At 41.2% G+C, this 17,672-nt stretch overlaps 1 protein-coding gene across 5 annotated transcripts in view; it reads left to right on the top strand.

The window, feature by feature from the left end:
• SCAPER (S-phase cyclin A associated protein in the ER) overlaps positions 1–17,672 on the top strand; it is a 423,555-nt gene that overhangs the window by 254,997 nt on the left and 150,886 nt on the right. For all 5 annotated transcript variants that reach the window (XM_061394725.1, XM_061394723.1, XM_061394726.1 and 2 more), the window contains exon 24: positions 13,164–13,279. In XM_061394725.1, the coding sequence (XP_061250709.1) occupies positions 13,164–13,279 (116 nt within the window). The remainder of the gene's footprint in view (positions 1–13,163; positions 13,280–17,672) is intronic.

Genomic DNA, 17,672 nt, shown 5'->3' with positions numbered 1-17,672 from the left:
CCATACCCCGTTTTCCCCTCCCCCAGCTCCTGGCAACCACTAACCTACTTTTATCTCTATGGATTTGCCTATAGAATTAATTTTTTGCAGTGACCTTGTATCAAGGCCTTGTTAAACTTGCTTATTATTTTTTTGAGCTTTTTTGTACACTCATCTGGATTTTCCACATAAATGTTCAAGTTGTCTGAGAAACAGAATATACAAATAGACACTAGCCAGCCCATCTGTAGCAGTGACCTACAACCTCTGAACCACTCAAGCCAGAATGGTCAGAAGTTGATCAGTGACTGCCAGCTTCACTGGTTTTTGATCCTGCTTCTTGCTCAAGACCAGCCAGACAAAGATGAGTGTGCTCCTCAAGCCACCAGTAAGATGCCCCCTTGCAGTTAACCTGCCTCTGGCTTCCCATGCCAACAGCCTCCAAACACTACGTACTTGAAGCTGCCTTTTGCCTGCTTTATAAAGCTTTCCCATCCCTCTGACTTTGAGTCTCTGCCAAGTGCAAGTGTTTGTGGTTGACTATCTTTTGTAGCAAACTCTGAATGAATAACCTCTGTTCTTTAAAAGTTAGTCACACAGTCATGTCCCGACTCTTTGTGACCCCATGTACTGTAGTCTGCCCAACTCCTCTGTTCATGGAATTCCCCAGGCAAGAGTGCTAGAATGGGTGGCCATTTTCTTCTCCAGGGGATCTTCCCAACCCAGGAATCAAACCCAGGTCTCCTGCGTTGTAAGCAGATTCTTTACCGACTGAGCCAGTAGAGAAGCCCTAGTTCCTTAAAAACAAGCCAACACACAGTATTTGTGCCACAAGCAGCTCACAGTCTGAAATATCATTTCTGCCCATCTTTCTCAAAGCCCTCTCCCTGTCCCTGCTGAAAAGGCCACCTAGGTTGTACGCCTTTTAATGTTTACACGTGAATGTCTCCGGAAGTATGGACTCATTTTAGGATCTTTACATTTTTTTAACTGATGACTTTACTTCTCCATAATGGGAGGACATGGACTTGCATGCTGACTTAAAACTAAAACACACCTCAGACTAAAGGCTGTGTAAATATAAGTTGATCACCAAATTTCTCTTTAGATGAAATTGAGTATTCCTTGTAAAAAGAGATACATATATGCCTTTTTATAAAGAAATAAGATTCTGTAATGTTCTGGTGTTCTCCAGACTTAATGAATCCTCTGAGTTTTGTTTGCCTTGAATAAGCAGACTTTTAAACATCTTAGTTCACCTTTAGAAAAGGTCTTATCTTATTCACTCTAGCTAAAAGCAGTAGCTCAGAGCATCTCTAATGTAACAATTCAGTGGGGCAGCATTAACCCTTCAGTAAACATGATCATACTTGCTTTAGCAAAATCAAGAAGACCAGACACTCTGAAAAAGTGTTTCACATTGTTCTCTACATAAGAACATCTTGTTTGCAACATCTTAATGGGGAATAGAACTCTGTGTAGTAAAGCGATTTTCATTTCATTTAACTAAAGTATGAAATTTAAGGAATGATGCTAAAGCTGAAACTCCAGTACTTTGGCCACCTCATGCGAAGAATTGACTCATTGGAAAAGACTCTGATGCTGGGAAGGATTGGGGGCAGGAGGAGAAGGGGACGACAGAGGATGAGATGGCTGGATGGCATCACTAACTCGATGGACATGAGTCTGAGTGAACTCCGGGAGTTGGTGATGGACAGGGAGGCCTGGTGTGCTGCGATTCATGGGGTCACAAAGAGTTGGACACGACTGAGCGACTGAACTGAACTGAAAGTATGAAAAGAAAAAGTGAAAGTCGCTCAGTCGTTTCCAACTCTTTGCAACCCCATGGACTGGTCCATGGAATTCCAGGCCAGAATACTAGAGTGGATAGCCATTCCCTTCTCCAGGGGATCTTCCCAACCCAGGGATCAAACCCAGGTCTCCCACATTGCAGGCGGATTCTTTACCAGCTGAGCCACCAGGGAAGCCCACAAATACAGGAGTGGGTAGCCTATCCCTTCTCCAGCAGATCTTCCTGACCCAGGAATCGAATTGGGGTCTCCTGCATTGCAGGCAGATTCTTTACCAGCTGAGCTACTAGGGAAGCTAACTAAAGTATAAATTAATACAGTCATCTTGAAGTCCAAAATCTGAAAAGCTGCTCATTTTTGCCTTCTTACTTGCCACGTTTTGTATTGGATAGTCTCTTTAGTAACAGATTTAGCAGTAATTTTATCTCATATATTTTCCCTCTATACTTTAGATGCTAGAGAACCAGGAGGGGCTGAACCAGATTGCAGACTCCAGATAATCCATCTGGGAAATGGATTGCCTGTGATCACTAGCTATTTCCCCCCTTTCATTTCCTTCAGACTAAATTAAGCAGACACAGTGCTTCCTAGCAGGATCATTTCTAAAATCAACTGTACCTGACTTTCCTAGTACCCTATTGCAAGGTTATGTGGTTTTTTATTTTTAATTGAAGAATAATTGCTTTACAGAATTTTGTTGTTTTCTGTCTGCAAGGTTTTTAACCTTGCTACTTCTTGGGGAAAAAAAATCTTGAAATAAATATCCTATCCTGGGCACAGGTAGAGAAGGCATGCTTTGAAGACTCTGAAGCAGTATCATGCTCCAGTTGGAAATCTTTGCTGGATTTCACTGATAATCAGAAAGGAAAGGGTTTTGAAAGCCTACCCTCTGCCATAAAAAGTACTGAGGGCCAGTTGGGACTGGAGCTGCAGGGGGAGCCCATCCTGGGCCACCTGGGCTCTCTTCTAACCCTGGTCCCACATTCCCTTCCTCCTCACCCAGAGCCTGCTGCCGTCCTGCTGTGTGCACATTTCTCCCCATTTCCTGACAGTCTCAAGAACTTCACCACCAGATAAAGTACTACTCATATTTCAGTCCCTCAGAATCTAGTTAGCTCTCATTTCCTTTTTTATTTACTTGTGATAGTCAAACTTGGCATTCCTTTACATTTTCTGAGTCTGGATTATTTCAAGAATTAAAAAAAAATTTTTTTTAGTTGCTAGTGAATGTTAATATAAGAGCTCAGGATTCCCTCTCTAATGCTAAAAGTAACTTCACCATGTCTTCACAATAACATGGAGCTCAATGCAACATGGGTTTCCAGATTTGATCCTGGAACAGGAAAAGGGCATCAATAGAAACACTAGTGGAAATCCAAATGAGGTTGTAGCTTAATTAATAGTATAGTGTAATTTCTTACACTATAAGTTTTGATAAGTGTGCCATGATATTAATATGAGGAAGGCTCAACTAAAGTATATAGGGACTCTCTACTGTCCTTGTAACTCTTTAAAACTATTTCAAAATAAAATATTCTTTGAAATTTTAAAATAGCCTCAAGTCCAAGATGTTACAGAACTGGGATGTTTAGTGCTAAGTGCTAAAAGCCCAGCGCATTCCTATAGCCACATGCTAGATTTTCCCACAGCTTTCTTGATGTAGATACATTGTGCCCTTGGAAGTCAGATAAACCTCGGCTCGATCCCTGGCTCCGCCACTTGCTAGCTGTAAAAATTTAAGCATGTAACTGATTCCTCTATTTCGTTAATGGGATGATGATTCAGACCTCATCATCATCGCATTGTACAGGGATATTTTGAGGGCTTAGATAAGATAACAGTCTACCGCCTGCCACATGGTAAGCCCTTGAATTTGTCACTTTCAGCCGTCCACGTTGGCACTTTGAGAAAATTGCTCTCCCCCTCCCTTCTTTAGGACATAGAAGGCCTGGGTCATTACTTTCCTTGAGAACTGGGGGGAGGGGATGAATGCCAGGTAGGGCAGGACATCAGCAAAGATGTCAACAAAGGCCTTGTCATTGCCCTTCACAGTCCTGGCTTTTCCTCTCTGGGCCTGTCCTCTTCAGGCAGGCCTAACCCCAGGGCTGGCCCTGCCTTAACAACCATGGTTTCTAGCTTACCTGTATCCTTGCCTTGCCGTTCCCAGGCACATGAATGTTTCTAAGCCTTTTTCTTTGTCATTGTGGATTCATGGGTTTTCTTTCCTCTTAAGAGAATTTCTGATGTTGAAGCCCAGAAACTAGACTGTACTTTTATACTCAGAAGGTATTTATTGAAAACCTACTTTTTGCTAGACCCTGTATAAACATCCCAACTGTCAAAGAGTTCACAGTCTACCTTGTGATTAAATAATCATTATGATCTACTTTACAATTAAATTTTAATAGAAAAATCAGTCAGGAAGTGCAAGTGTTACCATGGAGTGAGAACAGAGCCCTCTGGGAACACTCGTCTCCATTTCCCTGCCATCTCAGTGAACAAGAGCCTCTGAGCTCTCAAGATCCTGCTCCCTGGGAGCTGCTGGCCTGAAGGAGTTTGTCCTTGTTACTGGCTCTTGTCTGAATCACTCACTTGTCCCAAACAGATTCTCCTTGGTCTCAAAGTCCTGAATTTCTTTTGCTTCCCAACTTTAAAGCATCTAAAGTGGATTAGATGCAGGAACAAGGAAAACAAGGAACTGCTGTAGTTGGACTCTTCAATTCTCCCACAAAGCACTAGGCACCCTGGAAGCTGGGAATGGTGGGAGCACAAAGGAGTTGCATAAGGCGCCTCTTGTGTAGGTCCTTGACTGATCCTTTGTCTTTTGGTTTGATGGCATGATAACTCAGAAAACTGTTCACGTTGACCCCTGTTGTGTCCTGAAGACCTTGTCTTCTGTGTGCATACGGCTTTTTGTACATCCCCTCGTCATAGCGCTTACTTCACAGCATTGCACTGGTCTCTGTTAGGTCTGTCTCTCACTGTGGCTATGGTGCTGAGCCTGACCCAGTGCCTGCCACTTGGCAGCTTTGTGGAGTGTGAAGATGAGAGATCAAAATAACTGTACTGTGAGTTTTGTTGGACTGCAGTCATAAACTCTATACACTAATCTTTGGTCGTCCATCTCCAGCAGTTTAAAGAGAAGGAATGAGAGCCCTCAGGCCTTGTGTTCTGCTTTCGTCCTTCAATTCCTGTACCACCCCCTCACTCACCCTGCCCTCGCCTCACTTAGTCCAAACAGATCAAACATGGCACAATTCAGCTCCCTCAGGGAGAGCCTTCCAAAGGGTCCATGTTCCGATTAGCATCACAAAGGAATGGTTCGTCTCATCTTGAGAAAGCTTTTCCAGCCTCTTTCAGCATCACTTACCTTATTACCCAGACCTTCAAACTGTGGCTTATGATTTTACAGGACTTTTTGGCACCACAGTCCCACAAATTTGCAAATTCCGTGTGATAATCTTAATCCCAGAAACTGATTCTTTCAGGTATGAGTGTCTATAGCTGAAAAGCTGCGCCAGACCTTTATGTAGATATAGGAATATGAAGAAGCCAACATTAGAAGGCTTAGGAGAGAAAAATCATACACAGTAGAAGGAGTCTCAGTTCATTGTGCTTGCTTCTTTGAAGCTGAAAATAACCAGTGAAGATCTTAGTTGAGTAGAGATGATGTCCTTTAAGTGTTAGGAAACTTTTCCATATGGGAAAACAACCATAAAAAAATTCACCCCAGAATCTTTTTGTTTCTATAAATTGGGCTGCTAAATTCTGAATTTGTGGACTTGCCAAAACCTACTTGTATTGTCTCTAAACATGTCTTAAAGTACCACCAGATGCTCCAAACAAATCTAGCCTATCCTGCTAATGAACATGAAAACAGTTTTCTCCATCTGCTGCCTCTGTCTAAAAGGCTAGGAAGGCCTTCCTCTCTGATCACAAAGAACGTAATTACTGTCTATAGAGAAGTCAAGTACAAAGGCCACCAGCCTTTGCAGGCCACCAAAGATTAACAGCTGCCTCTCCTTTAATTGGGAAAGGTAATAACAGTTACTCTAGTCAATAATTGAATGGATTCCTAGGCCATGTAATTCAGATTGAAGCTGTCATTTTTTGCTGGCCTTTAGCTAAGCTGGGTTATTAGAATGGAGCCTGTAAGCCTATTAGTCAGTTGTCAGTCTCACAGTGGGAGGGAGCAAAGGAAGGCAGAGCTATTAAGGTGTTATGTCAGGGATTGAATACACAAGTAAAGCCACAGGTTTCCACTTTAGAGGCATTTTTTTTTCTTGCTCAAATCAGAATGATGAAGCTCTTTATGAAAGTTCTGATTTCATAATTTCTATCTGAATGCAGAGTATTTGAAAAAGGGGTGGCAGAAAAAAAGAAAAATACCTAGTTCACCTTTCTAGATGAGATGTTTTCAGTCAGTTAACAGACTTTGCATGGTGTCTGTGGTGTGTGCATCCTGAGTTTGACCCCGCCTGAGAATGCAGAGGGAGGAGAGCTTAAGCTTCACGTAGTGCATGAACACAGAAAGCTCTGGGATAACGTCAAATGTGAGAAGGGCCGTGAGAGAAGTACAAAGACAAAGACCTTTGACTTTAGTTGAGGGGATTTGGAAAAATGTTATGAATGATTTGATCTGGGTCTTAAAGGATTGAGAGATTGCTGTTTGAACATTACAAGTTGAGAAGGGGACAGGATGGATAGAGAGAATTTGTTGTTGTTCAGTCACTCAGTCGTGTCTGACTCTTTGTGATCCTGTGGACCGCAGCACGCCAGGCTTCCCTGTCCTTCACTGTCTCTTGGAGTTTGCTCAAACTCATGTCCATTGAGTCGGTGATGCCATCCAACCATCTCGTCCTCATTTTTAGTACATCTGCTTTTTTCTAGACACTCAGAGGCATAGGAACAAGTATATCACTGCATTTGAGGAGCATCCAGCCTCATCGTGGCGTCCAGGTATATAGAGAGAGCAGTGTATAGGAAGTGCCACATGATTGGCACAAGGAGCTGGTGGGGTGGGAATGGAGAGGAAGAGGAAGGCTCTCTGCATCCTTTAGTCTACTTGAATCATTGTGTGAAAGTGATCTTCATTCTTCATTTGCATAGAGTGTTTAACACCATATGCTTAAGAAGGTGTTTTTCCCCCTTGGTTTTAAATTTGGGGAACTCATCATTGAGCCAGTGTGATTGTTTCCTTTCTGTCATAGGCTATCAGAGAATTGTCTCGTCTGCCTTATGTACAGAGAGAGGGAGAGCTGTTCCTTTGCACTGCGTTAGGCAGTGAGATCCACCAGGAGATGTTCCTCCTTGTGCTCACAGGCCTCTATGTTGTGGTAAATTGTCATATCTCACAGGACATTTTTGCTGTTTGAGAGAAGGCTTTCTGTTTATTCAACCTTTTGTTCAGCTACTCACCCATCAAGAATGTACCATTCATTTTCTGTGCCAGGACTCGGGCTGCAGAGATAAGTCAGCTGCCATTCTTGAGCTTGCAAAAAGAGAAATGGAGCGCAGAGAAGAGCAGAGACGATGGCATGAATAGGAGTTGGTGCGGGGCATGAGGGAGAAGTTAGCATGCTGCCCAGTATTTCCGTTTAGCCATGCTCTGGGGAAGAGCATCCCAAAGTGCATGTAACCAGAACTGCCTTTGACTCTGGGGAGAAACTTGTGAGATTTTTTTTCTTTTTTTCCCACAGTTGGTTTTGCTTTTTTGCTTTATTTCTTTGAAAAGTTGCAAATGACAAATTAGAACTTCAATTTTCAATAATACTTTAGTAAAAAATTTGGCTTTCAGTGTCCTTTATGTTCCTGAAATCAGCTTATTTTTTCCTGCTTAATGTCTATTAGAGCCCATGTCTTAAGTTTTTCAAGAGGTCACATCCATGTTGTTGGCATTGCATGAAAGGCTCTGAGTGTATTTTGTTTTGTCTTGAAGGCATAGATGTGTACATTAAGATGGTCTGCGTTCCCTCAGTCCTCTTCCCCTCGCTTTTGCAGTGCTGACCCCGTCCCCTCCCGTTGTGGAAGGTCTACAAGGATGGCAGCAGTGCTGCTTTGTTTCTCTGCGGACAGATTGCATCGATGGGTGCATCTGCTGGGCTTAAAGTATGACATACTTTGTTTTTGAGTTGAGAAGTATCAAAATATAGAGGCTTTATATTGAAACAGAGTATGAGTGGAGAATGTATTTCCTTAATGGCTATTAAAGAGTCTCAAGGTGAACGTGTCTTTCAGTCTTGAAAACCTGAATTTCATTGTTTGGCCTTTTCCATCCTGGTGAAAAACTGCTCCATTTGGCTACATGCAATAACAGGAATGGGAATTTTATCCTAGGCTCATACTAGAACAGTTGACTGCCTGTGTTTTCACAGTTAAAATTGTGTTAAAATACCTTTGTGAGTCTTCTTTTTCACAACTGTCATTCAGCAACCACTGATGATGCATTTGCTGAGTACACCCCCGTCTGCTAAGTGTTGGGGATGTGATGATAAAACAGACGTAGTCCCCAACTGCGAGAAGCTCTAAGTTTAGCGGGATACAAAGAAGAAAAGCTAGACGGTCATCCCTTCTGAGAAGGGATACCCCAAAAGCACAGAGGCCTGAAAGAGCACGGGCCATATGGGGAGTTCGGTTGAGAGAGAGGTAGGAGCATGACAGGGAAGGAGGCTGTTAGAGAGGGTTCAGATTCTGAAGAACTGTGTGGAAGAATTTGGGCCTCATTCAGTCACAGTGAGGAGGAAATCGTTCACATGTTCTACCCCCAGAGTAGCGTGATCACGTTTACTCTTGACAATATTATCTTCATTGCATATAAAGGCATCCATAGCAGGACTACTAAAAAAGGAGTCCGCAGGCCAGCACCAGGCTGTTGTCACTAGAACAGGGTGAGTAAGTGTACAGATCAAGAGGAGTTTCATGACTTTCATCTAATATTTTAAAATATGGGCTCAAACTCAGTATATCTTTTTTCCCTCATTTGTATAATATTTCACAAAAGTATTGGTCACAATGGAGTGAAAATCTTAAAAACAAAGAAACAAACAAAACACCTGACTTGTGTTAGAGAGTTTGGGAAGCACAGCCGTAGAGGATGGGGCTGCTGCGAGCCTGGATCCAGAGATACTAATTAGGAGGCTGCTGCAGGGAGACCAGGAGAGCCTGAACTGACATGGTAAGAGTAGGCATGGGCAGAGCCGCAAGAGTGAAGAGCTGTAACAGGAGAGGAGTCGTCGGAACTTGAGCCTGAATCACTGTGAAAGCAGGAAGAGTCTAGAAAGGCAGATGTTCTTTTAAGAGTCTGCTGAAAGTTGGCCTCTTGCTCTGTGCGGTTTTTTTTTTTAAGAATTACTTATTTATGTATGCATTGGCTGTGGTGGGCCTTTATTGCTGCACGTGGGCTTTCTCTAGTTGTGGAGAGCATGGGCTGCTCTAGTCGCAGGGTGCGGGCTTCTCATCATGGTGGGCTCTCTAGTGTGGAGCATGGGTTTTAGGGCGCAAGGGCTTCAGTAGTTGCAGCTTGTGGGCTCCAGAGTGCTGGTTCAGTGGTTGTGGCAACCAGCTTAGTTCTGCAGCATGTGGGGTCTTCGCAGAACAGGAATAGGACCTGTGTCCCTTGCATTGCAAAGCGAATTCTTTACCACTGGACCCCCAGGGAAGCATTATTATCAGCTCTTCCATCCCTGTTTTACACCAATGTTTCCCTTACTTTTAATGTGGTTATTTTTTAAATATTATTAAATATTTTATCTATAATTCCTACTTGAGTATAGAAGAAAGGAGACAAACGTACGTGTTTATTTCCCCCTCATAATTCAGAGCCCCCCTGCCGTTTTCCCTAGGCTTCAGATGCTGCCCTCGGCTGCCTGGGCTACCCTGGGCCTGGCTCTGATAAACTGCTTGTAGGATAACTCATCACTACCTACTTAAATATTCATATGTACTAGATTATCTCCTCTATATGACATTCTACAGCAGAGAAAGCCAAGCTGTGGTAGCATTAATCAGTGGTTGCTTCAGGGAGGAAGGATTGGCTGTGGAAAGCACATGAGGGGAATTTCTAGGGAAATGGAAACGTTCAGAACTTGTAAGCACTCGTCAGGTTTAATTGGATGATATCCTTATGGTCTGAGCCCTCACCCTATTGTAAAGTGATCCTCAAAATTTAAAAAAAAAAAGCCAGTAAACAAAAGGTGTTCAACCTCATTATTATCAGGGGAAGACAAACAAAAACCTCACTCAAATGCCAGTATACACCCATTGAAATGACTAAAGGTTTAAAAAAAAAAAAAAATGGAAAAAATAAAAATAAAAACTGGTAAAGCCAAGTTTTGATGTGAATTTAAGGTAACTGAAATCATCACTGCACTGCAGTGTGTACAGGAATTGTTCTGAATATTTTAGAAAGTTGTTGAGCCATAACTAATAACATGGGACCTGTGCATGCAACGTGACCCAGTAGTTCCACCCTTAAGCATATACTCAGCACAGCTACATGCCACATGTGCCGAAATACGTGTTCAGAAATGTTGAAGGCAGTGTTGTCCAGAGTTCAAAGCAGGAACAACCCAAATGTCAATCAACAGTGAAACACTGAAAGATTTAAATAAGGTGAGGTATATAATTAGATAAGGGAACACTGTACAGCAAGCAAGATGAACTAAATACTGCTGTAGGCAATAAAATTGATGAATTTAGGGGGGAAAAATAATAGAGCAACATTCTTAGAGAAATGCACATCAAAACTTCAATGAGGTATCACCTCACACCAGTCAGAATGGTCATCATCAAAAAAAGCTATTCACACATACTAGAAAGGACATGGGAAAAAGGGAACCCTACTGCACTGTTGGAAGAAATGTAAATTGGTACAGCCAATGTGGAGAATAGTATGGAGATTCCTTAACAAGCTAGGACTAAAACTACCATATAACCCAGAAATCCCACTATTGGGCATATACCCTGAGAAAGCCAGAATTCAGAAAGTCGCATGTACCCCAGTATTCATTGCTGCAGGGCAAAAATAGAGATGCAGATGTGGAGAACGAACTTGTGCTCTGTTCGCGCAAATCATGGGGGAGGAGACTGGGACAGACTGAGAAAACAGCACGGACATACAGACACTGTCTCGTGTGAAATAGCAAGCTAGTGGGACCTGCTGCCTAGCACGGGGAGCTCGGGGAGCTCGGCAAGGTGCTCTGTGAGGACCGAGAGGGATGGAGCAGGGGCTGTGTGGGAGGGAGGACCGAGAGGGAGGGCAGGTAGCTGACTCATGGTGTAGTGCTGCAGAAACTAACACAACGTTGTAAGCAGCTACGCTGCAATTAAGAAAGTCAAGAAAAGTTAAATACTGTAGAATATGTGGAGTGTGAGCCTGTTTTTATAGAACTGAATAGAAGACAAAAGGAATCAATGATTTCAGAAATCAGGATAGCCTTTACATGTGGCAGAGAGGGCGAGAGAATGAGTAGGATGGGTATCAGGGGGACTATGCCATGTTTTAGAGCTTTATTTTTTAATTTTGTAATTGTTACACGGTGTGTTCAATTTGCCATATAGTTATGATATGGCTATATGGTTGTGATTAGTGCAGTTTTATCTGTGTATGTAAAAATTATTACTGTTTTCTATTTATATTGACATCCCAGCATAAGAAGAAAGAATGGTCACAGCCTTATGGTTTTAAATAAATTACTGAGCACCTAGTTTTTCAGTTTTCTGATTGTTCTATTGCAGGGAAACATTTTCTCATTAATAACATAAATTGTTAATTGTTAATCTTAAAAATTAAGGTTAAAATCTTATCTGGGACTTATAAGTGAAGTCTCTCATGTGGGATTCATGATGAACTTCTTATAGTCTCTTATTGTATTTTATTGTGTACCAAGAAGGAATAAATGAATGATTAAGATATTATACTGTCAAATTCCAGACATGTTCTGGAACCAATGATTGCTAGTCCACATAAAGCAGGCAGAGCATTTTGCTTTGAGTATCAGAAGAATCAGGCAAACGTGTTTGGCAGAGCTTGTGAATAACTCATCTCTCTCTGCCAAGTACCCCCCCCCCACCGCCCCCCACCAAAAGTCCCTCAGTATTTCAAAGACATTTCAAGGCTTGATAACTGTGAGAATACTATTAAAACAAATGCAAGGTGTTGTTGTAATAGAGACGTTGAATATTAGTTTGCTAGGACTGCCATAACTAAGTACCACAGACTGGGTGGCTTAAATATAATAGAACTTTCTTTCCTCGCAGTTCTGGAGGCTGAACTCCAAGGTCAAGGTGTGGGTAGGTTTGGTTTTTCCTGAGGCCTCTCTCCTTGGTTTGTAAAACATACCTGCTTGCTGTGTCCTCACACAGGCTTTTGCTTTGTGCATCCCTGGTGTCTCCTTCTCTGCCAAGTTCACCCGTCATACTGCATTACTGCCCCACCCTACCAGCCTCATTTTAATTTAAATCACCTCTTTAAATTTCTCATCCTCCAACACAGTTACATCCTGAGGTCCTCGGGGTTGGGATTTCAACATAAGAACTCAGAAGAGGGTGGGGACACGATTCAGCCCACAGCAGGTTGCCATCCTATTTTTCACATATTTGACACAGTGATTCTGTGTATGTTTAAAAACTCTTGCCTTCCTCATGCCAGAGGAAGGCAAAGAACTTAGATATCCTTTACACAAGAACTGTATATAATTCAGAAATTGTCTAGAAAAAAATCATAGGTTGAGTTCTAAAATGGTTACTTGATATTCTCCCTAAAATAGCTAAAGTGGTTAAAAAAAAAAAAAAAAAGATGAAGCTAACTGCTTAGGTATTAAATTATCTTGTATTACTAAAGAGAAAAGTTCTAGCAAAGGAAATCTTTGTGGAAGTCAATTTATCTTGTTAGGTGGTAATTAACATTACAAAAAGATCCAATTTTTAAAAGTATTGTTAAAAAGTTACCTATAAAATGATTTTTTCCTGTGCTTGGAGTGCTTCATCCCTTTCCCTTTCCTTTTGCCTGCCTCAAAACCTCAACTTTCCCAGAAAAGCCTGTGCTGACCCTTTCCCCAATACAGACTTAGTTTCCCCACTGTTCTCCTAGAGCGTCTTTCCTTCGTCAGAGTGCTTGTTATAGTGGAAATTGTTATACGTATTTGATTAATGTTGGTCTCGTCCACTAAATTTTAAGCTTCACAGGGGACAGCAACCATGATCTTTTTTGTTCACCACTTTTGACCTGTAATTCCTAGCACTGAGTAAGCATTCAATAAGTGTTTATAGAATAATTGAACCCAGAGAATATTTCACGCTACAACTAAATATTTCATTTGGTTATAATTTTATGTCTGGGAAATTGAGCTAATTTCTCCTTGTATTTCTGTTTAGAATGTAGCAGATCAGATTGCATTTCAAGCCGCTGGTGGATTAACAGCCCTTGAACACATTCTTCAAGTAGTGGTCCCAGTCACAAATGTGAACACTGTTTCACGAATTCCTCCCAAGTAAGTATAGTTTTTTAATCTGTCTTTCACGTTTCATTTGTGAGTCATTTCTGCCTATGGTTTCCATATGGGGGAACCACAAGAAAATTGTATGTGTGTGCAGGTTTGAATAGCAAAAGCTTACACTCCCCATTAGGGAGAAAAACAGAGGTGCTTGACTTCACTTACAAAACTCAAATTGAGCCTAAAAAGCCTTATGAAGGAAATTCCTCTGGTCTGTGACCTTTACTAACCCCAAATCAAGAAGACCTGATGAACTTGTGAGAAGTTCTAACCACTTAACAAAATTTGAACAGAAATGAATACTAGTAAGAGAAAACTAACTTTCGTATTGCATACAAAAAAAAGGTGACTAAGTACATTAACAAAGGACTGAGCTGTGAAATTTGAAGAAGTCCCTAACATACAGGAAGAGCAGTCTGGGGCCCAGACTGCCACAGTCTAGAGTCCCAGCCAAAGAGTTTGGAGCTGAACTGTCATTTGGTCTTTAACTATAAATTGCTCCGTCCTAAGGATCCTATACCCCCTTTAGACCCAAGATCTACTTTCTTATTATTTCAAGTTACCCTCTGGTCCCTGGCCACCAAGGATGTAGTAGCAGACAGCATTATTTCAGAAATATTGTATTCCTGAGTTGTAACATGTAAACTTTTTGGATATTTTGTGGAGACATTTGTAGAGTTTAAATAAAAAGTTTTGATAAAAATTCACTTATGTCACTGAGAAACTTTTAAGTATTTAATTAGCTCAGCTAAAGTGGGTGCTTCATTTGTCCACTGGCTACAACAGGGAAAAATAATTCCTTGAGTATGTTATCTTTTTTTTCTAAGAGACATTTGATAAATTAGAAATAGCACCAGCTTTGGAGTGAAACCAATCTGGGTTCCAGTTTTACCTCTGCCAGTTACTAGCTAAGAGAACTGGGACAAGTGCCTTAATCTTGTTGCATCTGTTTCCTCATTTGTAATCATTTTCACCTCACAGCATGGGGATCAACTGAAGTGATAATGTATGTGAGAATTCGTTGTTAACCTTAAAAGTGAAAGTGAAAGTCACTAAGTCTGTCCGACTCTTTGTGACCCCGTAGCTGCCAGGCTCCTTTGTCCATGGAATTCTCCAGGCCAGAATACTAGAGTGAGCAGCCATTCCTTCTGCAGGGGATCGTCCCAACCCAGGGATCGAACCCAGGTCTCCCACATTGCAGGCGGATTCTTTACCATCTGAGCCACCAGGGAAGCTTGTAAACCTTAAAGTGTTTTATAAATGTTAGGTGACAGTTTTTTAAATGGCAGTCTTGCCTGGTTTAAGACAGTGTTATCAATTTGATGTGAGATATTTCTGTGTACACACTTTGACACTGAGTTAGTTTGGGTTCTTTTGCTTTACTGACAAAGTAGAGATGAATGAAAGAAGGTGTAAGTACCCTGTAAAGTCAGAGTATCTTTCTTTGGAGCAGAAAACTCTCCCATAGGGTAGTTACAATGTACATATAGATGTTCTGTCCCAAAAGAGTTGCTATTATTCCCTATCAAAGTGGACCTCGTTGACAATGTGTTACTTGGCATGTTGTCAGGTAACACATTGTACACATACTCAGTGTATGTTGATTGGCAGGGAGAGAGGAAGGAAGGAATCAAACATAGTGTTTGAGATAAGAAAGGAAACGGTATTTGATTATTTGGGACAGTGCTTTCCTTAACTGTTAATTCATATTGTTCACCTTAAATGTACTTGGTAGCATTTGTTTTCTTCCTTTTTTGTTTTATTGTTGTTGTTTTCTGTTTTTCGTTAGGCTTCAACATGCGTGACACTGAGGTCCCTTGATGGTAACCTAGATTAAATGCCTGTTCCCCAAAGCTGCCTTTGTCATTGTGGCAAAGGGCATGTTCTGGTGCTTATCTATGCCTCTCGTGTAGAGAACAGAAGAGGTTTTTCCCACAGTTCCTAAAAAGACCTAACCAAGCATTAGTGCACATGCTTTGGAAAGGGGCCATGGAACCCTGAGAGTCCAGATCAGTGCTTCTCTGATGGCCACCAGCTGCCGAAGTGCCAGGACCGAGTTTGTTTCTTCATCTCATCTTAGGCTAATAGATTTGTGTTTTCAACCAGGTACTGCCTACTGAGTGAGGCCAGCTTAAAAGGCTGTGGGCATCTAGCACTGACTCTAAGATTCCCCTGTCCTTAGCACAGCTCAAGATCATGACTGTACTTTCTAACCTAGCCTCCCTTCTTAGGGCGAACAGATTAAGGCTGAGAGTATTATGCTGCTTACTTGGAGACAGGAAAAAGAAATATCACAATTTTGTTACATTTAAATGTAGGCTCAAAGCACACTGGTGGGCATCAGTCAGTGATTTAATTCGAAAAGTATTCCTTTTCATATTCCTTCTAACAGCTTTCTGGCCTTGGGACTTGCATAGTTGCTGGGTACTCCCTTTACTCTCAACTTGCCTGCATCCTCCCCTTCTATCCCTCTTGAGCTCCCAGCCCTCAACATCCTGAGCTTTTTGCCACCACCTTATTAGCATATCTTATTTTCTGCCTCCTGTGGCATTCCATGGCTCTTACCTAGAGCAACTGTTGTTGGTTTTGTTTTAACTATCCTTCATTAGTTCATTTTTCTCAGTGATAAACAGAAGAGGCTTTGAGAAAGTTCAGTCACTGTTTAGTAATATTTATCATGTGGATCATCTCAACAGTTACCATGTGGGCCCCCTATGACTGTACACCCAATGTTTCACTCCCGCTGCAGCCCAGAGCTCTGTAAGTGGATAAAGGAACTCCCTGCTCCTTTTTCCTCACCGTTTTGCCCATCTCCCTTTTTACTCCACATAGTGCCTCAGCAGTTGTCCTGTAATTATTGCTAGGTAACTCCCTCTGAGTGAATATTTTGCTTTCAGCAGATTTTTTTAGTGTGAAACTGAGGATTCTACCCACTTCTGAAAACTGTAATTTTTGAAATCTTTCTGAATCTTCACTGTGTTGCTTTTCTTTTTTAGAACCAGAGAAAGCTCATAAACCTGCTTGAATCCTTTTCAAATTATTATTGATTAGGTCCCATTTGTTTATTTTTGTTTTTATTTGCATTACTCTTAAGACATGGATCCAAAAAGATACTTCTGCAGTATATGTCAGTGTTCTGCCTGTGTTTTCCTCTAGGAGTTTTATATTATCCAGTCTTACATTTAAGCCTTTAATCCAATTTAAGTTTATTTTTGTGTATGGTGTTAAGAGAATGTTCTAATTTCATTATTTTACATGGAGCTGTCCAGTTTTCCCAGTACCAGTTATTGGAGAGACTGTCTTTTCTTCCTTGGATATTCTCGTAGACTAATTGATCTTAAGCGCACGGGTTTGTCTCTGGGCTTTCTGTCCTGTTCTGTTGATCTATGTTTCTGTCTCTGTGCCACTACCACACTGTTTTGATTAGTGTGAAACTACAAAGTTTCGTAGTATCGTCTGAAGTCAAGGAGCCTGATCCCTCCAGCTCTGTTTTTCTTTCTCAAGATTGCTTTGACTATTCAGAGCCTTTTGTGTTTCCATACAAATTAAAAAATCTTTCTTCTAGTTCTGTGAAAAATGCCATTGGTAATTTGATAGGGATTGCATTGAATCTGTATTTTGCCTTGAGTACTATAGTCATTTTAACAATATTTATTCTTCCAATCTAAGAACATGGTATATCTTTCCATTTGTTTCTGTCATCTTCAGATTCTTTCATCTGCATCTTACAGTTGTCTGGGCCTTTGCTTTTTTTGCTAGGTTTATTCCTAGATATTTTATTCTTTTTGATGCACTGATAAATGAAATTTTTTAAAAACTCTTCTTTCTGATCTTTCATTGTTAGTATATAGAAATACAGCAGATTTTTAAATATTAATTTTTTATTCTGAAACTTTACCAAATTCATTGATAAGTTCTAGTAGTTTTCTGGTAGCATCTTTAGGATTTTCTATGTATCATATCATGTCATATGCAGACACTGACAATTTTATTTTTCTATTCCAGTGTGGATTTTTATATTTCTTTTTCCTCTCTGATTGCTGTGGCTAGGACTTCCAAAACTATGTTGAATAAAAGTAGTGAGAATGAGCCTCCTTGTCTTGTCTGATCTTAGAGGAAATGCTTTCAGCTTTTCACCATCCAGTGTGATGTTAGCTGTGTGTTTGTCATGTACAATGGAATAGTCAGTTCAGTTCAGTCGCTCAGTCATATCCAAATCTTTGTGACTCCATGGACTGCAACACGCCAGGCTTGCCTGTCCATCACCAACTCCTGGAGCCTACTTAAACTCATGTCCATTGTGTCGGTGATGCTATCCAACCATCTCATCCTCTGTCATCCCCTTCTCCTCCACCCTCAGTCTTTCCCAGCATCAGGGTCTTTTCCAGTG

Source organism: Bos javanicus, chromosome 21 (assembly GCF_032452875.1).
Source record: "Bos javanicus breed banteng chromosome 21, ARS-OSU_banteng_1.0, whole genome shotgun sequence".
NCBI lineage: Eukaryota > Metazoa > Chordata > Mammalia > Artiodactyla > Bovidae > Bos > Bos javanicus.
Note: the sequence above shows the minus strand (reverse complement) of the source record. Positions and strands in the feature narration are given on the sequence as shown.